At 40.7% G+C, this 25454-nt stretch overlaps 1 protein-coding gene across 2 annotated transcripts; it reads right to left on the reverse strand.

The window, feature by feature from the left end:
* Positions 1 to 130: 130 nt before the first annotated feature.
* Positions 131 to 25008, reverse strand: cobll1b (cordon-bleu WH2 repeat protein-like 1b). Of its 2 annotated transcripts, XM_037790300.1 has the most exons (14): positions 24565 to 25008; positions 24259 to 24339; positions 8687 to 8875; positions 6966 to 7170; positions 6663 to 6888; positions 6478 to 6525; positions 6295 to 6389; positions 5904 to 6134; positions 5679 to 5808; positions 3724 to 3949; positions 3540 to 3628; positions 2028 to 3373; positions 740 to 889; positions 131 to 646 (listed from the first exon to the last, which is right to left on the reverse strand). In XM_037790300.1, the coding sequence occupies exons 1-13, from the start codon at positions 24603 to 24605 to the stop codon at positions 776 to 778; spliced, it is 3021 nt and encodes a 1006-aa protein (XP_037646228.1). In that variant the 5' UTR covers positions 24606 to 25008; the 3' UTR covers positions 131 to 646; positions 740 to 775. The 2 variants fall into 2 exon arrangements, with proteins under 2 accessions (XP_037646228.1, XP_037646229.1); XM_037790301.1 differs by lacking the exons at positions 24259 to 24339; positions 24565 to 25008 and adding an exon at positions 17159 to 17363.
* Positions 25009 to 25454: the final 446 nt, after the last annotated feature.

The following is a 25454-nucleotide window of genomic DNA, read 5'->3' on the forward strand; positions in this document are numbered from 1 at the left end:
GTGCAGAAGTGTAGTTATCTCTCAGAACACTTGAATTACAATATGCTGAAAGGTTATGTAATTTTTGCCCAATGATGCCAAAACATTCTACCTACTGCAGGTTTAAGGCAATGACTTTAATAAAGGCAACTGGAATGATAAAAGCTTTATTCGTAACAACACTGCTTTACAAGAACAACATGTGTGCTGTGCACATCAGTGTATTTCTGCATATAATAGCTTAATCAAAACTCTGTAATACTTAAATATAGATTTGATGTATAATCTAAGGAGCATTTAAGTACCATAGGTCAGACCTGGTCTGTCCTACACATCCAGTATTATTAAGATAATACATTTTCTAATAATTTATAGAATTGTTCTCATTAACGTCCTTGTTCACTCACAACAGTAATGCATTAAATGCAAGATAGTCGTCACACAAAATAACAGAGAAGCATTAAAATATGCAGGTCAGCGCCACTGGGATATTACTTAATGACATGTGAGAAAATAAAACCAAAATACAGCAATTATTAATTATCAAAATACATCATGTACACTGTTGGAGACTACCAAAAGAGGTAAAATACAAGACAGTTCCTGCTTCTGTGTGTCGTGGGATAAAGGGTCCTGGAGAACTCAAAGTAGACAGGATAAGCTCCTCCTGGAAGAAAAGAAAAAATACAAGAGTTCATGCATGTGTTGTGGGAACGGTTTTATGTCATTTTGCAATGTGTGTGTTTTGTATTTTGCTTACAGTAGATGATATATTGTCAGAAGAATTAAGGCACTGCTATGGACTGCTCTCTCCTTCCATTTGAACAATCCCACTCAAAGAAGGCGGTTCACCCTCGACTCCCTGCAAAGTAGATCCTTTGTCATCATCCACCTCTCTATTGTCACCATCCTGTGATGTTAAAACAAAGACACAACAGTGCAATCAGTGAACATTTTTATAGGTAAAACAACTATAGTGAGTCCAACAAAAGTAAATACAGTATTTATACAGTTCAAAAAGAAAAAAAATTATTGTCCCTACACAATATAATACATAAAGCCCCAAAGCCCATGATGCCCCCAGTATAAGGAGAAGTACTTCTTCAACGTAGGGATGCATGTTAGTCTGTTATTAATCATTATTGATCTATTATTGATGTCTATTTGTATAATGAATGTAGAGAGCCCACAATCTTTACTGCACAATGCATACCAGGTATGATAGACACTGTCACAGATTTGCCAAAATTTAAGAAGTCATACTAGAAAATCTAATTCTATATTTTATTGGATTATAATGTAGTCTACAGTTACAAGTGCAAGTTCTTCTGACCATCCCTATAGCTCAGATAGCACCTTCATCGCGTGGAATACCTCACTTTCAAGAGAGCTACCTAATTTAGCAACAAATCTGTAAACAGGTCTGGCTTTTACAATGATTTTAATGTGTGCTTTTATGGCATCTCGCTGTATCCTGTATCGGATAGCTGTTTTCAGTGGGTCTTAGTATTTTGTATGTGTCCCTAAAGAAATAATAAATATATAATTTAATTAATTGTTGTTTTACATAGTCATGATAAGAGTTAAAATAGGTAAAAAAAAAACATGGCCAATGCTAAGCCTTTAATACAGCAGGTAGTTTATATTTAACCCTGGGCTGATTCAAGTCAATAGGTCCTATACTATTACAAAGTATTCAGCTACTTATGTTCGTGAGAGTCAATAACTCACCGCTGGTCACGTTGTAAATGGCTGATACAGCACCAAAAAGAAGCACCGCGGTTGCAAAAGTGGTTTTAGTTTCAAACCGACTAAAGCAGTAGTGGGATCAGTCACACTCTTGTCCACTTCTGTGTAACTCTTAAACCCAAAAAAACCTGCTTTGCTCAGCAGAGCAAAGTGCTCTTAAGCACTCAAGCATTAATGTATAATAATGAGTTAGAGTATAAAAAAGCTATCACCAGTGCTCTCATGAGTAGAAAGTAGTCCATTCATCTTTATTTAGATATTTAAATGTAAGTATGCTACAGTATGCTGTCACAACTCACCTTGTTGAGCTCAGATGACTCTATGACTGATGAGCGACTTGCGATCGGGAAGAAGGGCGGTGAAACAGGCGAGCGAGGCATCTTTGGCCCGTGGGATAAGGAGTTGCTCCTTTTCACAGCAGAAGACACTGCCTGGGCGAAGCGGGACGGGGATACAGGAGCGTAGGGCCTCGGGGCTGCAAAGCTCCTCAACTTCTCCAAACTCAACCCTACGACCGGCTCTCTACATGGCAAACTACTCTGCCTCGTCATTCGCATGAAGGCTATGTTCTTGTCAGCCGCCTTAGGGCTCAGCTCCACATTAGCGGCCCCTGGCGTCTCCTCTTGACTCTGCACGGGAGGCGGAAGAGGAGGGGGCGGTAAGTTTGCTCGCTCTGCACTTCCTTCCTTGGCAATGAGAGTCTTTTCTGCTGCCGAGGTTACATAATACCCAGGTGTTTTTTTGTGCTGTGCCAAGCGGAAAGAACCAGGCTTAGGTTTAGTTGCGGGTGGAATTTTCATCTCCTTGACCTCTGCTGGCGAACCCGCTTGAGATGCCCCATTAGCCGAGGGTGAGATCTTGTCATCTGCTTTAGGTAGACTTGTCGGTGACGAGGGATGAATGGATTCAGGTATACTTCCATTAACAGTGTCTTGGGTGGTAGTAGTAGTAGTAGTAGTGCTAGTCAGTAAGTCTTCCCTGGGTATAGTAGAGTGCAGCTCACTTGTTTCCTTTGAGACCTCCGTCTGTCCCCCCGGCGCCGTGCTCTCCTCCAACTGAAGAGACCCGATATTCAGTCCGTCTTCTGGAGCTGCAGGAGGCACCTCCAATGTCAGTGCAACTTCAAAATATCTCAGTTTCTCCAGAGATTTCTGAGGCACGATGGTATACGTCGTCATCCCCACCTTAGGGATGTAGTCCCTCGTAAGCTCGTTGGAAGGCTTGGGCTTTGGCTCAGAGTTTGTGGCATAAATAGACGGCGCCTTTGTTGCGGCAGGAGCACTTGGTGTGGAGTCTTGGCACGATGAGGTCTCCGAGGCGTGGGATAAGGCGTGTTCCTCCGTAGCAGCGGCCAGATCGTTCTTCCCCGCTGATTCAAAGGCAGCCGAGGAAGGGACTTTGTCCATGTGTTGTTGTGGAGGCACAGGTAGCGGTGTCAAATCTGTTTGCACTTCCTCTCCAGCGGGGCATGATGTGCTGGTGGCCGCTGGGCTCTCCAACCTGTCAGTCTGCTCCCCGAGGGTTTCTGCCTGAACGGAGGCCTGTGCTTCTGCATCCTGCATCACGGGCGGAGGGAGGCTGCTGGGTACAGTACTGCAATCAACGTCAACACTTTGAGGTGTAGACTCTTCAACTGGACCACTATCTGTACACAAAAGAACATTTGTAATGTGAGACCGGTGTGTGGACTTTTCTTTCTTTGAGAAGCAAAATCACTTGAACTTTGGCATACTAAGGCAAAGTTAGAGAAATACATCAGTAGGAGCAGCACAGATATGAACAACACCACTATAATCCAAGTGCAAACCCACTATTATCAGCTAGTTCAGACGTCTCAGTGCCATCAGCTGTCCTCGCATCACCCAGAGTTGCAGAGTCATCCGCCGCGCTCTGCAGTCGACTGTCAAAGTCAAGCAAAGAGAAGGAATTAAAAGTATTGCTAATACTAATGTTAGAACACGGCTGAGGCTGGAGGAGTCACACTAGAGTTCGTACTTGCCATCTGAGGACAGATCACGAGACTGATCTTCCCCATTTCCCTCTGTGGACATCGTGGTCAGTATCTCGGTCTCTGGGGACGGGGAATGCAACGAAGCATCAGCAGACATGTTGAGGCTGTCGACCTCTCCGTGGACGTCACTAGCAGTTGCAGACTTTACAGAGGCAGTGCTCTCCTCTTGCTCCATGATCTCCTCCAGTGCGTTAGCAGCTGCTGCACCCCCTGTTAATACAACACCAGAAAGAAGAAGTCATGTAAAATCATTCACGTTTACTATACCTGGCATTATAAGTAAAATGTTGCTTGGTGGTCAGTGGAGCATCAGTGGAGTGAGTTATTTTTTATTTATTTTAATTATTTTTTTCCCACTATATACATGAGAAACCAAGCATCAAACTGTATTCATCTCACACGCCTTTTCTAATAAATTAGGTTTTCTTCTGATGAATGAATTCCACTTAATCTTTTCAATCTCAGTCTCCCTTATTGTCTAGTTCTTCATTTAGCACTTAAAGGAAGTGCATCACAGAGGAGCAAGACTTTCAAGGCTACTTAAACAAAACGGCAGCTTGTCTCCGTTCTCAGCCTCTGATCTCTAGATGTACTGAGCAGCACGAGGCTGTTGAGGAAACCGCAGAGGAAGTGATCTTTCTCTGTGAACTCAAGTGTTTGAAAAATGAGGAGCAATCGGAGGAAGGAAATGGTTGCGTGTATACATGTAGACGGCAGTCGTGAAACGTCTGGGATGATTACTCATTCTATTAATGAGGTCTGGGAGATGCAGTAGTCAGGGGATTATGAGTAACAAAGGAGTTGAGGTATTTTCTGAACAACACAGTAAAAGTAAAATATATAAAGAAAGACACACATTGGCATATAGACAGTAATTTAAAGGAAAATAGGCAAGAAAGAACACTGTTATGTGGAATATACAGGACACAATGTCTAATTAGTCTAGTTCATTTTGTTTGTGATGCTAAAAGTAGTTGAGAAACTCAAGAGACGCACTATCCTGGTTACATAGGAAAACTCAGACCTTGCTGCGGATAGTTTTCAGTATTTTCTACTATGGATTGTCCACACTAACAAGGATATTGTTTCTGGATAGTAATTTCAACTTCCCACTTTTATCATTTCAGTAATGTAAGCCAAAATAAATCGCCTATGTTTGTTGATCAGACCTCAGTTAATTTTAATATTCTTTGTTTTTGCTTGAAATTGCTTTGTATACAGGACGGGTGGAGCTTCCCTCACAGGACAATACAGTGAGGGTTCAGATGTGTCCACACAATCACAGGAAAGTATGTCAAAGCAAGTTAATTATACTCAACTAGGGAAAAATACCAGAACCTACAATAATCTGGAATATAACAAAAATAACTGTTTTGTCAGCATAGAAAGACATTTTACAGGTATCTGAAAAAGCACCTTGATTTCTAACTACATAAAGTGAGTCTATGTATTGAAAAAGAGGAGACAAAGTACTGAAAAGCCTGGAGTATGTTAACATATGTGGATAAAAGAGGTAGAGAGTAATTAGACACCGGAAAAACAGGCAGATGAAACTCAAATGCTAAAACACTGGGTAGTATAGAGAACATACAAGCACAACTAGGGCTGCACACATTTTTTTTAATGCAGAATCTGCAAATATAAAACATAAAATTAGATTTAGATGAATGACTTGACCACCATATAGTGCTCTATGATCATGTATCCTAACACGGCTATTTCAAATGAGCAATATTGACCACTAGGGGGCACACGAGTCACATCAAATAAAAACTAGGTTTGGAAATACCTGTCTTTGTCTTTGAGGCCAAAGTACACATGACAAACATCACAGAACAGGCAATATTTTACTTTCAGCGCAGCAGTGAAAGAATCTAAATGTATGATTAAAAAAATAACCCCAACCATGAAAACTCCCAAAATGTAAAGAAAGACAAACCTTGCAACTTTTCATCCAGAGGAGCTGTTTCTTGGACACCAGCAGTAGGGGATGTGGGCGGTGGAGGAGCTTTGCGTTTGGTTCTCTTCAGTGAAGACTCTGCTGAGGACCCACGACTAAAACCAGCCATCTATGGTGCATACCAACATTTAATTAAGTTATATAAACACAGAAATCACCAGAAATGTTCAGGGCTACGCTGAGATTGTCTTTATATTCACTCACCTGGTCGCTGTCCAGTGAGGGTGCAGAGTGGAGTCTCCTGCGGGTGCTGAGGTCCGAGGGGAAAAACTGAGACATGACGATTGGGGGCTGGGGCGCGCGTCTCTTCTTTGGCACGACGCCAGGTAGCGTAGGGGAGCCGAGCGGAGACGAGTTGGAGCTAGGTAGGGCCATGCTGAGAGGTCGAGGCTTGCTCACAAGCACAGGAGAAGCTGGGGCACTGGCTGTCGTTGCCTTTAAAGAACAAACACCCAATCAGGACATGATAAGAGGCCTGTTCCCAAACAACAGAGTGCACGTCAACCAATGGCAAGCCAAAGTCAACAAACCTCCCTCTGACCATTTAGAGTTACCTTCTCATACAGCTTAGGACATTAAGAAAATACTGTGTTACCTGGTCAGATTTTTTCTTGCTTTTCCGAAACTTGCTGAAGAGGCCTTTGTTTTCTTTCTCTTTCTGATTTTTATCTTTGCCCGGCATGACTGTTCCTGGAAAAAAATAAACACACAGTTGTAAGATAACACTGGTTAGAAAATATGACAGCTCTGTTGATATCAATCATACAAACTGAAATACCTGCATGCGTTGGTGAGGCTGGACACACAGGAGAAGGAGAAGCAGGTCCTGCAAAGCCAACAAGCATTTAGATTTAGCAATAACAAGTGAGCTGATTTAGGTGCAGCATGGCAAACACTGCATGGTTAACGTGCTAAAATATCATGCAGCAAGGTTTGATTTGTTTTAAATGCATTCGTTCTTACCTTTAGTGTCTCTTGCATAAACCTCCTTTATTGCATAATCATTAAGAGAGCAGGACAGGTCCAAAGGGGCCAGTGAGTGGACACCTCTCAACAGAACCGTCGTCTCCACGTCAAATTCACATTTCTCACAGATGGCTGGTAGGTGATCAGCCAGGGGAACTCGAGGACTGACTCGTAGAATAGTCTTCTGGGTCTTCCTGTAGTTTATCACCATCCGAACAGTTGCCTGGAGAAGAAAACAAAGCTGTTTACTCAACATGAACAGCAATTAGTGGTGTTTACCGCATGATGTGTTTAATGTACCTCAGGCATCTGAGGACCTGTCTTCTTGTTTTTATCCTCCCCTTTAGGTTTAAGTATGATCTTCTCTGCATCCAAAGTTCCTATGAGGGCGTTGGGCTTGAGCTTGGTTTTGTTCTTCTTGGCGGTGACCAGCTCTAAGGTGTGGCTCGATGGGTTCAGGTGATACTTTGCACAAAGCGTCACTAACAGATCCATTAGGGGTTTGCTGAAAGACATGGAGGACACAATAAAACAAAAACTAAATAATTTGTTCCTCATGAGAGGGGAGGCGTGTGATGAAATCTGGTAATTACATAATGCAAAATAGAACATTATGATCAAAAATCAAGGAAATATATATATGATTTGACATAATTAACAGATTATGCGACTAATCATTGCAGCTCTTATTGTTTAGAGAAAAAAAGATATAAAATAAAAGTTCAAATTGATAGGAGCTGTGCAGAATGTGTGGAAACGATACGAAGCTAATTTACAGTAAGTTACAGTAGCAACAGTAGTCGCGTACACTGATAATACAGTTTAAACATAACGCCTTCAACTTAATCCTCAAAATAAAGCGTTAACTCTGTTGTGTAGGCACTTAGAAAGGGTTTAGAGGAAGAAAAGAAGGCGAAGAATTCAGTGCTTAATCCTTTCATTTTGTGTTGATCTCTGTCGTTACTCAAGAGGCCAAGGTGCAAAAGACACCCAGGAAAGAATGTTTTGTAAACGGTGTGCATTGTGAGAAAGATAATGATATCTTGAGTAAACGCTGTTGATGGAAAGTCTGAGCTGTGTGAGTGAGTAGACTCATAGAAGGACACACAGACCTTGTTCTAGAAAACGTTGACACAGAGGTATTGACAGATGTTGATCGGTAGGTGGTGATTTGACTGTCCTTATTGCACCATAGCATGCAATCAGGAGATAATGTTCAGAGTTTGAGATGCAAATCTTCTTTAATCTTGACTTGAATCATTTGGTGAGGGAACAAGAATGAAAAAAAATTGCAATCGAGTGTACAAATATTAATTAAAACCACACATTAGGCTGCTGCGCCCATCTGACTCAACCTAACTGGAACTGCACTTTATGTGATGACGTAATCTCACGTCATGATGTTTAAAGATGCGGTCGGTAACTTTGAGCAAATATGATCAAAAGTTATCTTTATAAAAGTGTCCTATATCCTGACAGTAGTGCATGAGACAGATACTTTGTGAAAAAGATCATGTTTCACTGTGTCCTCCTAGTGCTCCCAATGGCATTTGCATGATTTCACAGCGCCAAAGGAAAACCAGTCAGAGCCGAGCAGTCTCTAAAGCAGCTGTCAATCACTGCTGGCGAAACTTGTGAACTACCATCAAACGGTCAAACTAGGGAGCGCTGATCAAATATGAATTCATTTTCTGTTACTGTAATGCCTATTTCTCTCAAAATGTTTTCAGAAACATCCTGTAGTGTACTGTTTAGCTGTTAAATTAGAAAGTTTGCTCCAGCCGGTGGGCGGTTCTTGGTTTTGGCCCGATTGTTCGGGCACAGTGGAAACTTGTAAATGCCATTAGGAGCACTAGGAGGAGGCAGAGGAACATGATTTTTGTTTTTATAGTGGCAGTTCTAGTTCATATTTGCTCAAAGTTACCGCCTGCAGCTTTAAATGCAATATTGAAATTGTTCAGAAGAAAAAGTACACAATGGCGTTCTTGCTCAAATTGCATCACAGTGCTCTCTAACTGTACCTTCCATGGACTGTGGTCATTTCTTCTACTCCGCCAGGCAGAACCACGACCAGAGAGAGGTCTTTATCAATGAGGTTCTCCTTCTGGTCCATGGTTAAATGAAGGGTTCCTGGGTACCACTGAGAGAAACCGGGGGAGTCCAACTGTTTCAGTCCTGGCGGGGTTGGTGCTTTGCTTTTGGTCGACACCCTGCAGTTGGAAGAGAAAGTCTAAATTATTCTCAGAGTTGCTTCAGCATTTGTAAACTTTGACACAAGCCAGACAATTTAATACTTTAGAGATGACTGGGAATGTTTTTCCTCTTACGTGCATTTTTAAAAAACAAATGTCATTGAAATTGTTTTTCTGCTATCTCAGACAATAATCTGATTGAAAATCAAAGTGCAGCAGACAGCATGAAAGGAATCCTTTCTTCCTCAGGTTTGAGAAAGCAGTGAGGCTTTTACATGAAAGAGCTCAAGTCCACTTTGCAAACAAGTCACAAGACAACCAAGTGGACAGATTTACTCAATGAGCCTGAAGGAAAGGCTGAGAATGGAGAGACATGTGAGAGATAACAAGATGCAAGACCGAGTCTCTAGACAGCGGGTTTTATAGCACAGGCTATGTTGTGGTAAAAATGGATTTATAGTGTAGTGCGGAGGCAACACCCTGTGCATTAGTGAACATCACTTGGTGTGGTAGGATTTTGTTTTCAGTGTGACTAACTATGACATTTCAGTTTTTGAAGGGTGGTTTTGAGTGTTTGTTTTGGCTTGACATTCCAGGAAACTGTGTAAATACAGTGTGATAGTTACAGACCAGGTACGCCACACAAAACCAGAAGAAAAAGCCAGATATACTGCATATACCACTGATTTCATTCATCCCAAGGTTTTCTGTCAGCTGGCCATCTGTTGGACAGTCATACACAGCAAATCTGTGACGCATTTCAGATAATTACACCATTCTCGTAATGCTCCCGAGAGGCGGTGAACAATAAAAACCTGCTGTCGGTAAACAAAACAATGGATTTGATTATTATAAGGTTTCCAGACTAGCTGTAACAAATTTTGTTTCGTGATACCGTTCGCTTGAAATGAAAAGCTGCAGATGGCATGATAACAAAGTAAACACGAGTTCACATCAAGTCAGCTGAGGTCACACTATTGTACTGCAATGTTATCAAGTTGCTCAGTGGGGCCAAGGAATCAATAACTTCAGAGACATTCAAGTGTCACATCATTCAGTCAGCACGTAGATAAAGCAGGTATGTGCAGACCCGATGCCTCGAATTCTAGCGTGTAAAGTCTCTGGTGGGGGCGCTGCTTATTCAAACAGAGGAATCCGAGCAATGCAAGGTCACAGGCTCCATGAGGCACGTCTAGCAAAGGATTATTAGTCTTGCTATGGGGGCGGCTGTCCTTAAACACTGAGACTACGACATATATGAAAACACATACACACACACACACACACACACATACAAAGACACATACTAAATGATTGATTCAGAGTTACCATAGTCTGGAGATATGAAGTCAATATACAGTATTTGCTATAGGGTATGTCATACATATTATACAGTAATAAATTACATCAGCACAACCCCACAAGCCATCATCATGTATATTCATGTCTCAATCATATTTGCTGAAATGGTATTTTCGAAGATCAGGTATTATGCCTGGATCAGTCAGTCTTAAAGGAACAGTGTGTAGCATTTTGGGGGATTTATTGGCAGAAATCGAAAATAATATTAATAAGTATATTTTCGTTAGTGTATAATCTCCTGAAAATATGAATTGTTGTGTTTTTGTTAGCTTAGAATGAACTGTTTATATCTACATACGGAGCGGCTGCAATGTTCCTTCAGTAGCCCAGAACGGATAAACCAAACACTGGCTCTAGATAGGGCCATTCACGTTTTCGCGTCGGCCACAATAGAAGTTTCAGTTGGTTGCAATCAGCAACCTCACCACTGCACCTTTAAAAGTGTAATTTTAAAGGTCTCATATTGTAAAAAGGGAGATTTTAATGTATTTTATATTATAAAGCAGGTTTAAGTGCTATATAAATACTGTGAACGTATTGAAATGCTCAATCCATGGAGAAATACACACAGCCCATATTAGGAAACTGTGTCAGGATTTCTGTCCATTTGTGATGTCACAAATCTACAATATTTAGACCATTTCACAGTTTTAAACGTAATCATTCTAAATGTGTCCCAGTTTATTTCCAGTTGCAGTGTATGTGAAAGACATCAGCTGACAGGAAGTAAACATGGACCCAAGCTATTGCCTAGCAATGCAGTATTACAGTATTACAGCATGTAAACATGTTTTAGTAGAAACACAAAATAGTGTATGAACCAGAAAAGTATGAGATATGAACCTGAAAATTAGCAGAATATGGGACCTTTAACACAAGACTATCATTGGCAAAACCTGTCCATATATCCGCTCACTACTCAATATCTCCAACAGTAACTGCAATTTACGTTCTAGCAACTTGAATGAATGAATAGTTTATTTCGGTCAAATATCAAAACGAACAACTCAACAACGTCCATATAATCAATGACCGAAAAAGAAATAGGCTGAAGCCCCAAGGCTTAATTTTGCCTGTCCTATACAATCCATAAAACAACCCAGAATATCAGCATTACAAAGGAAAGACAAAAATAAAATTTACTCTAAATTGTAATCCTTACTTATTTCTCATTCTAATCATTTTACACTTTAATCCTTAATCATTTTACAATTTAAGGGTTTTTTGAAGCTCAACAGAGAGCTAGAAAATTCTTCTGATCAAAACGTCTTACAGTCATTCCAAAAGTCCGCACCTCCTTTGGTTGTCACTCATTCCAGTTTGCCGCTTCTAGTGACTGGAATGAGTTGCAAAAGATGCTAAAACTCCACACCCTCATCCCGTTATCCTCCTTTAACAACTCTTTACCAGCGATAGTTTCTGATCACTGCACCTGCTTCTGAATTTGCATCTCTGGAAAACAGCGCATACGTATATCTAGTCTGGTATACACTGTACATATTGTGATGTTTTAATTTTGTGTGTTTTATTGCACTAGTCGTATTTATGTTCTATATTCTAATATCTTGTATCGCCTTGCCTTCTGTCAGGTAGCTAATATTTTAACATGCTATTGGTAATGATATTTTCACATGCTATTGGTAAAGTAGCTATACTGCTATAAGACATCCAAGACTCAGGATGTGTTTGAAATCATTCACCATTATACTGTATTTGTCTGCCATTTTATGTGTTACTTCTCCATCAAGATGTATTACTTATCTTATAAATAACTGAAATATGCCAGAATGTAATGTAAAATGAAGTGGTGGTCACTAACAAAATCATGTTTTCTGACAAATGGCACTAGCCTACAACACATGGCTTTCTAGTGGATGGTGAACAAGACAATTTCCGACACAGCCACCGTTTAATCTACAATGTTATTGTTACTGTATATGTTATTCCTGAAGCAACTCGGCCTACATGCCAGGCTTTGCAATCCAAGCATGTGTATAATGTGTGCTGTTTTATCTGATCATCAGCCAGACAGCAGACGGTACACTAATATGAGAAATTGCAAGAAGACAGACAACAGAAAAAACAAATAAGCAGTAGCCTAAGCAGCGGGACACAACAGAAACACACTAGTTTATCTGTTCATCTTTAATAATAATAGCACCAGTAGCCAGGATGATAAAGCCTCACGGCGATCACAAGCAAACCCAAATACTGTGATCTGTTTATTTTTTGTTGATTCTGGTGTGTGTGTGACACTAACAACTTTCTAGAAAACAATAAACCGAAAGGAACAAATGTGAACCGAGCAAGAGGGTCCAACTGTAGACCCCTCTCCTAGAGACCCCCTGTTGTGGCAGCTATTCCTAAATCTAGTACGTAGCCTAATCCATTAGTTTGTGTGCAAAGCCCTTCCTAACTTCTTAGTAACTATAGTTTCAAACTACTGATTTACTAAATCGGATTGTGCCGGTAAAACTCACAAGTGAAACGATAAGTGTAAGTCGTTGCCGTGCAGAAAAACATCTGTAGTACCTTCCAATCAACTCTGCAGAGGAAGGCACTGTAGCATCATGAGCTCAAGGACACATGACCATGTGATTAAAGAAAGACCCGCTCTACCTCCTGAGCCACAGCCGACACAAATATGTGCAACCATGGAGAAATCTGTCCTTTAGAGTTAATATCCAAGTATGCTAACCTAACCAGCGTCACCTGGGCCTTTAGTCTAACATCATTAGTTTGCAATTGAGCAGAAGTATTGTTGCTATGGTTACCTGTAGTTCAATATTTAGCCCTGTCCCTATTAGAACAGCAGTTAAACTGCCAACCAGATCCTTGTTTGAGGTGTCCTTTTATAGGATTTGAGATGTCGGCCGGATCTTCATTGTATAAAGTTTGCATTATACTTAAAGCTGCATTAATCAAATGACTCATTTGAAAGGGGTCAGACGTTGGGTGTGATCACATGACTCTATGTTGATTTGTCTCTATATTAGTGTGTGTGTGTGTGTTATCGCATGCTAGAGCGAGGGTGCTTGGAAATGCTCTCCCTGTGAGTGTATGTATACGTGGGTGTGTGAGTGTGTTACGGGGATGGATGTTGTATATTTGTATTTATATTTGTTTGTATGACTGTTTTTTGTACTTCTTCACCTTGATTTGGTATAATAAAGTTTACCTTGACCTTGACATCCTGTGGCCAAGACTATCACCTACTTATGAATCAAAGTTCTATGGAGCTTCTTAGCCAATTTTAGCTCATTGTTTTGGTTGTACAGCCCACAAATTTACTGTATGGTTCGGTTTTACCACTCTCATCAACCTGGTTTCCAGTGGAAGCCACTTTTAGCAAACAACACAAAATAATACAGATCAACATCTAGTGAGCAAATGTAAGACATTTTTTCTCAGGAGTTGCTGGAGACCAACAAGAGTTAGAAGTGAATAATAGACTTGACATTTGTCGTGTGGCAAAAAACTGTTTGGTGACAACATGTTAGCCAGAACGATGTTGGGTCGGGTTTTCTTGATACATCCATTCTCAGGGCTGTCTGTCAGCTTGTTTTGGAGTTCATCTGTTTTTTCATTGTTTACTCAAAATTTTGTTTTTAAATTCCACTGATCTGGATGACTGAAATCTGGATGACTGAAACGCAGAGTAAATGCCTCTATCTGCATGTCATAATTTCCACTGAATAAACCTAACAAAACCTGTTCCAGTGCGGCGTTGGCTCACAGGCGGGAGACTTCAGAGGGAAGAGAAAGATGGCTGCTCGTGACCTTGATGCGGTATTGACACATCCACATGTATAGACTGTAGGTCTCCAGTTAGAGAAAATAATAGTTAGCAACAAAGGGATTACCCAAGTCACCCTTTTGGTAAAAACACACCAGGATTACTCATCAACAATAATTACTCCTACAGTTCTGTTTACATTTTGGAGCAGGTGATAAGACATTTCAATCAGTTATAAAAATGATTAGGTTTAAAATCTACATGTCTCTAAACAATTTTTGACCTCCAATTAATTAGAATTAGCTAGACCAATGTCTTGTTGTTAGTCTGCTGATGGCTGAACTTCATGTTGACACGTTCTATTTTTTCTAAATCCATAAAAATCATCATAAAACTTACTAAACATGCTCATACTCCCCAGAGGATCTCTGTCCACTTTGGCCCATATTTCCAAACTGATAGTCGTGTGCGTGTCACCCCTAAGACAAGCTCTGTGACTCCACTAGCACCACCTGGAGCAAATCTGCATCTGCTTTTGTGTGTCTTTTGTATTCAATATCTGATTTTTGTTTCATGTTCAACCTGAATGCCGCTTTAAGCGAGATCATCAACTTTGTCCACTAGAAAAACTCACTCGTGGCAGACTTTCCATGACATCTGCTGTTGATATTCATGGTATAAAACTGATTGATATTACCACACAACAACATTTCCTCTTCACACATAGATTTTCAAATTTTAACGGACTGATTTCCATAACATTTGTACGTATATGTATATTTGTATAAAGTACACAGAGGCTCCCAAGAGCAGCACCCTGAAGCCAAACGTTTAGCCCCCTGAATGGTGTAAAAACAGCTTAATTGTTGGTATGTTGTTCATTTTATCCAACATGATCATACAGTAGTATGGGATCTAACTGTTCCACTGTAATTGTATCACTGCCACCTTTAAGGATCAGCAGCGGTGCTTTTATATTAGGGCTGTGTATTGGCAAGCATCTGGCGATACAATGCGGGATACAGGGGTTACAATTCGATATATTATAATATATTGCGATACTGTAAGTAAGGGAATATATTACAATTGTTTTTATCTAATTTTAGGAGAACTTATAGTGTAAAGTACAAACCACCGTATGCAAAAAATATGAGTAAAAAAGTAAACTTTTTTATGAAATCAGAACAGTGGGATCTGCATTTACATTTATCATAGTCCCTGTAACATCCAACATCACAGCACTACTTCAAAGAGGACACATGCACTGAGATGGCACATATCTTTGGAAATATATTAAAGTATTGTTATTGTAATTTTAATCTTTGCATGTAAACTATTAATTAAAAATCGATAGTGTTTTAACATAATATCATGATTCCGATATTTTCTTACACTCCCTTTTTTATGTACTGATGTGTTGAAAAGTAAACCTTCTCAACCAGGGAGTGTTAGATGAACAATAATATCCATATTACACATTGTAGGTGTGCAATCACCAAATATGACAATGAATGCCATGAATTCCCTGCATATATGTCAACAGACAGACTAGCTAAAAACAGACATCCACACTGTGGTCTCTACTGGGTACAAAGTCCTGATTTCAGGGTTCTGTCTGTTTATTTGGCATCCCCACTTGGCAACGGGATTATAATCCTTTAGCACAGAAACTCTTTCCTTCTCCACACATTTTCCACATGCTCTAAAACTGAGCCTTGTAAGTTATCTAATTGATACTGCTGTCAAGTGATGTTTGAATAAATTAGTATGGGGAAAAAAAACACACAATAGCGATGCCTCAGGTTCAGGGTCAGCCCAGTGGATACAGCTGTGTCATCAGTGATTTTATCGAGACACCTCGAGCAGGTGACAGACGCGGACACACAGGCCGGTTTGTTTGTGCCATCCAGGCAGAAGCCCAGGATGTGTTGCTGAATGAGAGGAGACGTGTTGAAGCTTGACTGTGCTGACGCCTCATTCACAGGGTTTCCCTGGGAGGTCGGTACGCTCACAACAAACAAACAAGCCCATTGAATAGCAGAGGACATGCTTGACAGACGTGATCACAGACTAGCAGGAAATAACAGGCCTGTTGTCATTGTGCCATTTGTTATGTTTCATCATACGGTGATCTTGTGAGCTTCGGCAGCGCAAACAAACGGACTCGGACACAAATATGCACTGTGATAAATAAGCACTGCACGCTATGATGTTGTGAACAGAAACTCCCACTGACAAAGCTCAAAATGCTAAAAGGAAAACAAAAAGCCAGTATATCCAGATGCTGCTCCTCGTGTAAAAATACTTCAAATGCTTTTGTGCTTATGTGTGAAAAAGGCGGAATGACAGAGAGAGAGAGAGACACAGGAAAAAGAGACAGTTTGAGGAATAGTGGAAATACATATCTGTGCTTTGTTATACGCAAGTAGCCAAAAATTATGAAAATAATCGTAATATCAGCAGCGGTCGACCAGCTGAATGAAGGAATATCCAAATTCCCTACATTCCACTACACTTTGTTCCAGCTGGCGCGACTTTTAGCAGAAACATTTCAGTCATTTCTATATATTTTTCCCCATGCACCACCCAATCAATTAAAATCCCTTCAGGCAGATCCTGGATCAGAAGTAGCACAGAGCAGGTGGGAGCGGCCCAGAGAAGAAACCAGGCCAGAGCATTGCTAGAAACTTTCCTTTGACTTTCTGAGAAGGTGGAGGATTATCAGAAATGCCTAATGTGGTATGTTAGTAGCTGCTGGGTGGCAGGATGGCCCCTTAGGGAATGGTGGTGGTGGCTTCATGTACAAAGAAACAAACAAGTTTTGAAAGAGTCACACTTTCAGCCAACACCCCAATTATTTTAAGAAACAAGAGCAACAATTCAATGCACCAATGACTGAAACACTCTAACCAGAACTCTACTAGCAGCGGTTAGCCGTACAGTCAAATGTACAGGCTCAAACATGCCCAACACACCCTCCACTTCAAGACAAAACACACAGACTGTTAACAGTCTGAATCAAAATATTTAAAAATGTTTCAAGGTCCAACACCTCTAGAGGAAGTCAGTGAGAGCTCTGCTGTGCTGTAAAGATAATACTATATAGACATTACAAGGAGAAAGAAGCAGATGTTTTGGAGAGAGCAGGTGTGACAGACCTGCTTTTCCTCTCAGTTTGCCAACACCTCATTCCACACTCTTACCTCTCTGCCTAAGGTCGTCTCCGCTCAAATAATTTCCATTCTGCTGTGTATCTCCCATGAGTTGTCACACAGACTAAACTCTACATCGGCACGGCTTCAAATGGCCCACCTTTTAACGCCACGCCCGAGCTGTGACATCAGCAATCTGTCCCCTCTACCTAAATCCCGTCTGCCCCCTTGCTGCGTCTCTGAGAGCTCTGGCTCACGGTTTGGGTGAGTGCACACTTCCCCCGCGGTCATGAGCAGAAAGGTAAGCAGCTTTACCTCCCTGTGCAGACATGAACCTGTGGGTGGGGCCAACAGTGCACTGAAACGCACGGCAGCATGCATGCACTCACTTTGGGAGCTCAGGAACTAAGACAAAGACTAGAGGAAGTATGCTGAATTAGCATGATGGGTTTTAATCATGAATGATTAACTGTCATAATCATGCTGGTGACGATGTGATTCTAAAACAACAAGAGGAGGACCAAAGGATCTGGAATCCTTCCACCTCACTAATTTAATCATGTGCTTCTCCTGTGTTTGCTTTTCATTACAAATAACACTGGTTTCAAAACCACACCTTACTTCTGCAGAGCTGACTCAACCGAAAATCATGCTTGGTAGTTGAGCGCAGCGACAATTGCAGTGACAAGCAAAGGCGTGAAATAACCCACATTTCCCTCCATGTAAAACACTGAGGAGCCTCACGTTTAGATTGTGATCATTTCCTAAAAGGGGAACTACGCCCATTCTCTAAATTCATACATGTTATTCCTATGGTCTAAGACAGTCCAAAAACAGTCCAAACAAGTTTCTCCCAAATCCAGTGCTAAAAGTAGGGATGCACCGATAGCAGATTGGATCTCGGGCTGTAAAGAGGAGACTCGTGGGTACCCCTAGAACCCATTTTCAGGTCAAGGGACCCCTTTAAAAATGGCAATGCCAGTTTTTCCTCGCCAAAATTTGGCATAAGTTTAGAGCGTTATATAGCCTCCTTTGCCACAATGACATGGTTGACACCAATAGATTCATTAGGTTTTTCTAGTTTCATATGATGCCAGTATCTTCACTCTAGCTTTAAAACTGAGCCCACTATAAACCTAAAAATTGCAAGTTGTGTTAAAGAAATTAGTGGCGGTAAAACGAATTTGCGTCATCATGTTAACTCTGACAGCCCTAGTAATAATGTATTGTTTTATGTGTTTAAATAGCGGAGGAGTCTTTCCTCTCCTGCACTGAAATTACTGTTAACTCCTATTGTCTGTATTTTATATCCAAATAATTGTGCACATAAATAAAACAAATCCTGGTCAAATTCTTCAATAATTGTACATAATTTCAAACAACATACTTGTGTGAAAAGTGACTCAATATTGTGAAGTCAATACACATATTCATAAAAGCAGGAGGGTAGTAAAAGCTGTCAAAAGATGCTGTCAGCACTTTGCACTTAACAGATCCAGCCAGAGAAAGAAGCACCGCCTTTCGGAGGGTTTTTTCAAATGCTGTCATTGTTAAGTTATTCAACACTTCACAATATATTAAAATTTAAAAAAAACACACTTTCAATCTAAAATAGCAGAGCAAACTGTACACCGTCTGGTACGGAAGCAATAACTTTCTATTGTGAAATAAGTGCTCATAGCCAGTCCGTTATCAGGAGCCCTACACTTTCCCCACCACGGAATACCATCAGACGATAAGGAGGTGAGGAGGTGAATGGAGATGTTGGTGTGTAGCGGGGGGTGGAGTTAAAGAGTCTCATAGAAGGAGGAAGAGAAGGAGGAGGGGTCCCTGAGGAAAGACAAAACACAGAGCCAGAGCCACAGAGCCACAGCTGGTAATTTGGTGAGAGGTCACTCACAGTAAACACAATCTTTTTAAAGAGGGCCTGGAAAGGCCATTACTTCATAAGCAGTGTGGGATTGAGGGAGATTAGGGAAAAAAGGAGCAGAGGGACCCTGTGAGAACTTCCCACTTCCTATGTGTGTATCGTTTATTATTGCAGGCAAAACAAAAAAAAAAATTTTCCCACAGCGCAGGCCTGGTAACACTCAAAACTCTCAGGGCGTCCTTAACGTCATTACGTAGAATCCTGATACAAATTTAAGGACAGTCCTTGAGACATTATTAGCTTTTCAATGCGGCGTGTAATATCCGTTTGTCGTGATTCACTCAGTTGTTATGACTCCCTGTGGTGCTCACTCCTGAACTACATGTTGTACAGAACCTAATACTATACAGCAGAGCCGGAGTAAGCTAGCAGCCAGTTAGGTAATGAGATTTGAGATTATGTGGGGTGATCTCTCAGTTCCCCTATACAATGCCCCCAAACAGCAGATGTCATTCTCCTCAGTGAACTGGGGTCTGCTATGGTACATTACCCTCACCTTATCTCAGAGCAGCTCAGATATGTTCACTCTAAACATTGCACTGAAACAAAGATAAAAAAAACAAGCATGCATGAATAACATGCATTCAAAAGATAAGGGTAATTATCACTCTAACTTCTGGTGACTTGCTTTTTAAAGTGAGACCGAGATAAAATAACTCGGTGAGAGAAAAAGCTCGATCCCCCTTGAGTCATAATTATAACTATCACACTGCATCCTTTCATGTGAAACAATGCAGCATTGTCTGCAATGGGGCATCTTTGAAAAGGCCCAGCAGCATGCTTTCCTTCTTTTGCTCATCACATGAACTGAGTTTTTTCTAAAGTGACTATGCAAACAGTGAACCTGCACTAAATAAGTGTAAACAGAATATTCAGTTTTGCACAAACCTCAACATCATTTCATCTTAATGTCACGAGGACTACACCTTGTATCTCAAGGCAAAAACAACACAACAGTCCTGACCTTTCCTTCAGCTTTCTTCCTGAGAAAAAACCTGAGTGGACTTGTGAACAGTACTTACATGTACTTCTGTTCCTCTATGCAGCATTGAACTAAATTATGAAGTTAAATTGGAAATTTACCAAAAAGCAGCACAACAGAGGCTTGCTACATAATGAAAAACAGAAACAAAGTGATCCTATCTTTAATACAAAGTAGCTCTGCCTGCTTTACTTCCTGTTTCCTCGATGTTAGTGTGAATATCCTCACTGAAACGGCTGGCTGCAGTTTGTTTGTGTCACGCCGGGGTTCATTAGCTTGCTACAATGTGTGTTAGGAGATGATAAGGTTCATTAACAATCTGATATTATGCAAAATTCAACACAGAAACTAGTGCTATCGTAGCACCTGGGTGGATACAACAGTATGAACATATGCACAGTGATAGTGCCATCTAGAGAACCAGCTCAAGGTGTGCAATTTGTGTCTCCCATTTTATACCTGGCCTTTGATGCCCTAGTAATGGTTTAAATGGTAACTTCAGTATTTTTCAAGCTGGCACCGCCATTTACGTCCACTAAAAGTGGTTGTTTTTGCCATGACAGGCTCTGTTCTGATTGTTATTATAAGTGTCTGATATTACAGAAAGAGTCTCGCTCAAGGAGAAGTCTCGTTCTGAAATCTCGCACGGACAGAGTTTGTTGTGTTGGAGTACAGAAAGCATAGATTTTCAATGTCATGGTTGAATATTTAGATGAATTCAACAATGTAGATGAGGTCTTTGAATTTGATGGCTGCCTGAATTTATTTGAGCAAGAGTATACGAATATTCAGATTTCACAAGTAGACTTCTCCTTGAGCGGGACTTGGACACGATAACAAACAGACCTGATCAAGCGAAAGGTAAGAAGAAATGTTTTATTTCTTTGTAGGGTCCTTTCCATAATGTTGTCAGACACTTATTATAACAACCTGAGCGTGTCAGAGGCAAAAAACAAACACTTTTAGTGGACGTAACATTACATTGACGCTGCTCACTGCCCTCGCAGCTTGTTTGGCGGCTGCCAGTTACAGCGATTTCCATCAATAGTGGACCAATTTCAAAAAGTGTTGTCCCCATTAGTCACTTAGACACAAAAACATGGGAAAATAGGTTCCAGGTTGAAAAATACCAAAGTTATCCTTTAAGTTTGGATTTGTGATTTGTCATTGATGTATAATTGCTGGACAAGCTCGTTAAACAGATCTGTAGTAAACTCAAGCTATGCCATTCATGACTGGCCATATATATCTCATCTAAACCAAACAAACACTGATACTGAAGGTCAAGCAAATCAAAGCAATTTGTCCCTTTGTCACATATAATGACTGAATGTTATTGGAGATAAGTAAAAGTTCCTATTGAGAGCACACAAAAGACTAATTCATGTTAGGTTCCTCTGAATGTTACACAGGCTGAGAGTGGGAGGCCTCCAACTGTTATGCCTTGGAAGAGCGCACAACAGAAACACAGAGGGCCCAAGACTCCGGTTCAGGACGCAAATCTATTCAACACAAATATTATATAAATACATAATCATGCCTACTTTAGAGATGAAAAGCAAAATGAGCTATAACAACCAACAAACTGTGTTTTTCATAATGTTCAGAAGAGAACGTTCAGTGAGAAGTGTCCGCTGGTATTTACGGTCAATGCGTTGGCTTCAGAGTGGTAACAAAGGCAGCCCATTATTCCTCGTCCCCTGGATGTTAGCCATATTGTCTGTTTTAGCCCTGTGAGGCAGAAAGCATCCATAATACGTCCCAGCATTCAAAGACGCACCAGCATCATTGCCAGGGCGAGCTTGCTGGGCATTAATGCTGATTTCCCTCTTGCTTTATTGCATCTAGTGGGTGGATATCTCTGAATGACATCCTTTATCTCCATTTGCGAGCACAGAAGATCTGAGTGGGCTCTCCGAGGGCAGCGTGCTGAAGACCAAATTATAGATTTTCCTGAGCGAAGAAAGCCTTGTTGTCTCCCGAGAGTCATTTTGCGGAGAAACCGCTGCGGAGGCCTTGTGATTTGTCTATGTTGTCTTTGGTGTCGACAGACTAGAAGCCTAAAAGTTGATCACACATAAGTTGTTGTTGTTGTGAAAAAACGTTGACTGTCACTATGTTTTCAACTCAACATGCCCGCTCGCTTCGAGCGTCTACGTCTGGCCAGCCATGATTTTCATCTGTAGACTCATGTGAGCAGCTGTGCCCTTGGAGTGCCTGCATATCTGGAAACAGCTGTGGGGATTCACGATACCTTAACTAATTCCACATTCTGCCCCGAGGAGAGCCAGCCATGTGAGATCATGGTTTAAGGTGTGTCCAATTAGCAGGGCCAGCTCCAAGCAGAGCACGCTTAGACGGAGTGTGATATGCCTCCTTGAAGATTTACAATTAAGAAGAAAAGAAAATGTGCCAGTTATGAGATTGTTAATTATTCTGAAAAAAGGTTTCTTAAAATGACTTTCTTGGGCGGTGAAAAAAGGAAACACTTTGTTAAGACTACCTTATGTTAAACGTTGTACCGTATGTCTTGTCTCTGCTTGGACAACAGCCAGCCCACCACTGATTCTGGCAGATTCAGTGTTTGGATAACAAATGTAGCGTAGCTTTGGGGGTCACATGAAGTCTCCACATATGACTGCATTTGAAAAAGTGAGAAGCAGCAAGTTTGTTGGCTCCGAATATAAGAATCCACAAATAAGACGGCGAACATGTGCGTTCCTCCCCCACCCCCCACACGCCCCAGCAGCCGCTTATGGACGAGTGCGGTTTACTTTTCCAAATAATAGTCAAACCACAGAGAGATTTAGGTCGTCTGCTGCTCTCCATTGCCAAGGAGTGTGTGGCTGTGCTCCCAGATTACACAATGCTTATGAAATATGAACACAAGTCACACCAAGTTTTTTTTAAGTAAAGTGCATATGATGTGCCTGGATGCTATTTTTACAAACTGGAAACTACAGTATGTAGAGCATGGGCTGGAAACTTTGGAATAGTGGATTGGAAACTATCATATGTTCAAATTCTCCATCTCACCTCTAATTTAAATCTGAAAAACTCAGCAGATCTCCTCTGAAAACCAAAGGAGTGAGTGGTGACTCTGTAAAATAGCTCTGGAAACTCACTCCCCCACTTCTTTAATGATTCCATCCACTGGAATACAAGCGGCTGACATCATCTCTGAGTCCCTGAACCAAAACCTATTCCATCATGTCATATACTCACAGCTTTTTACTGTGATTTTCTCTGCCTATTGGACATGACGAATCGGTATTTTATAGAATATCAGTTTCAAGCCCGGTGAACGCAGGTTTTCCACATGAGAGCCGATCGTCGGGCTCATCACGGAGGAAGAGGAGGCAGAGGAGGCAGAATGTTTTGCCTGCGAAATACTTCCCATGACCTCTACATATGGTCAAGGCAATTTCTCAGTGAAAACCCTGAGAGCAGGAAATGAGGAGAGGTCAAAGGTCGAAACGTCTGCAACAACTGTGGCTTCGCTGAGATGTACTGAGTGAGAGGAAATGTTATCTGAAAGTTGCATTATTTTTACAAAATCATTTGAACAGATTGGTCAGAAAACAGCTGGTTACCTGCTAATTATTGTGGTCGGCACCACAGGGAGGGTGGCATTGTATTGGTGCACAATAAAATCAATATTTTTTATTTTATTTGTTTATGGATGTAAACCTGAATGAAAGTTTTATTACATGTTTGTTTTGTTTGCTTTTTACAAATAACCTGCAGCGTTTACTTAACTATATTTCTTTAAATAATCCTGCTTTAGATTATTAATTGCTAGCTGTTGAGTTGGTCCTGACGTTTTTAGGTCTATTATCCAACTCGGTCCAGTGTGATTTAAAGTTTTTATTATTGATGTTGAATGTGAAAATACATGTATCTGGACAATTCTATATATTTTTTCCTTCCTTCATAAACTTATGATTTTAAACATTGTTTTATTTGAGATAAATCTTTATGGGTTATTTTTTGCTTGTGCAGTTATGGACCTACAAGTGAGATGTTTGCCATCTTACAGGGTAATACGGTGATGTAAAAAAATCGTTTTATAGTTCCATTTCCCAAACAATGATGAGGAGGTTTGACTCAGTTAAATATAAATATGACTAATATTATGAGGCTACTGGAAAGCACATGGTCCCATTATGTCTAATGGGTTTTTGCCAAATCAAACAGATAGTTCTGACAGCTGGAAATCCAAATGACAGTAGTACATACCTCAGACCAGAGCTGCGTGGATGGGGCTGGGCTCCATGATCATCCATGACTAAACTCATCGGTTTCACACAATCCCTCGGACTAGTCCAACACAAACAAAAAGCAGAACTCATTTTTACTTTACATACCCAATTGTTACAAAGGCTCAAAAGTCTAACCTGCTGCTTTCAAGTGATGCAAACTGGCAAATACTGAAATATGGGCGAATCCCACATGAGGTCATCAGATTCTCAGTCATATGAAGCGTTTTTTTCCTCCTTTTCTACTGGAAACAAAGCTTCACATTCAACAGATTTCATGTCTTACCATGAATGTAGTTGGTTTTCGACGCAGTTGTCAACTTCCATCAGTCTTCACAAAGGTGAAGTTAGTTGTAGACTGCTACAAACACATTTTGTTTGGATAAATGATCCATAATTCCGCTCTGGAGTTCCGTGTTTGTGCGTCTTTTACGCACAACATCCCAGTGTGGTAAACATCCTTTTTTTAAACTACAAACTCTGGCATATCTAAAGTATTCTGCCTCCGACACCGTGGACAACTTTTCTCTCCACATCCACAACACTGCATCGCAGCATTGAGCTGTGGAAGTGGGTTGTCTCTACCTTCCCTCCAGGATCCTGAGGACGCGTTTGGCATCATAACGGTGTCCAACTTTACATCTTTACAGCAAGAACACACAGCAAAGCAATAAACAAGATACAACCGTGCCTTGGAAGCAAAACAACAGGAGTAAAACCCCTTCTTCATTTAGTTTGAAATAAGCAACATCAAAACACATCAGCGTTGTTGTTGTTTTGTACTTCCTTTTAATAACAGTTTTATATTGTCTACAGCGTCATCGTGTGGCTGGATATGGAAACGATAACTACAGTGTGATACAAATAATTCAGAATCATAAATATCAAAACAAACAATTAATTTCAAAATAAAAACAATAAAGAAAACACATCCAGGTATAATATATATGGTACAGTATGTGGACACCTCAACATTACACCTATATGTGACTGTTGTACATCTCATTCAAAAAGGTATTAAAGGTCCCATACTGTAAAAAGTGAGATTTTCATGTCTTTTACATTATAAAGCAGGTTTAAGTGCTTTAGAAATACTGTGAAAGTATCAAAACACTCAATCCACGGAGAAATACACACAGCCCGTATTCAGAAACTGTGCGTTTGAAACAAGCCGTT

The sequence above is a fragment of the Sebastes umbrosus genome, chromosome 13 (genome assembly GCF_015220745.1).
Source record: "Sebastes umbrosus isolate fSebUmb1 chromosome 13, fSebUmb1.pri, whole genome shotgun sequence".
NCBI classification, from domain to species: domain Eukaryota; kingdom Metazoa; phylum Chordata; class Actinopteri; order Perciformes; family Sebastidae; genus Sebastes; species Sebastes umbrosus.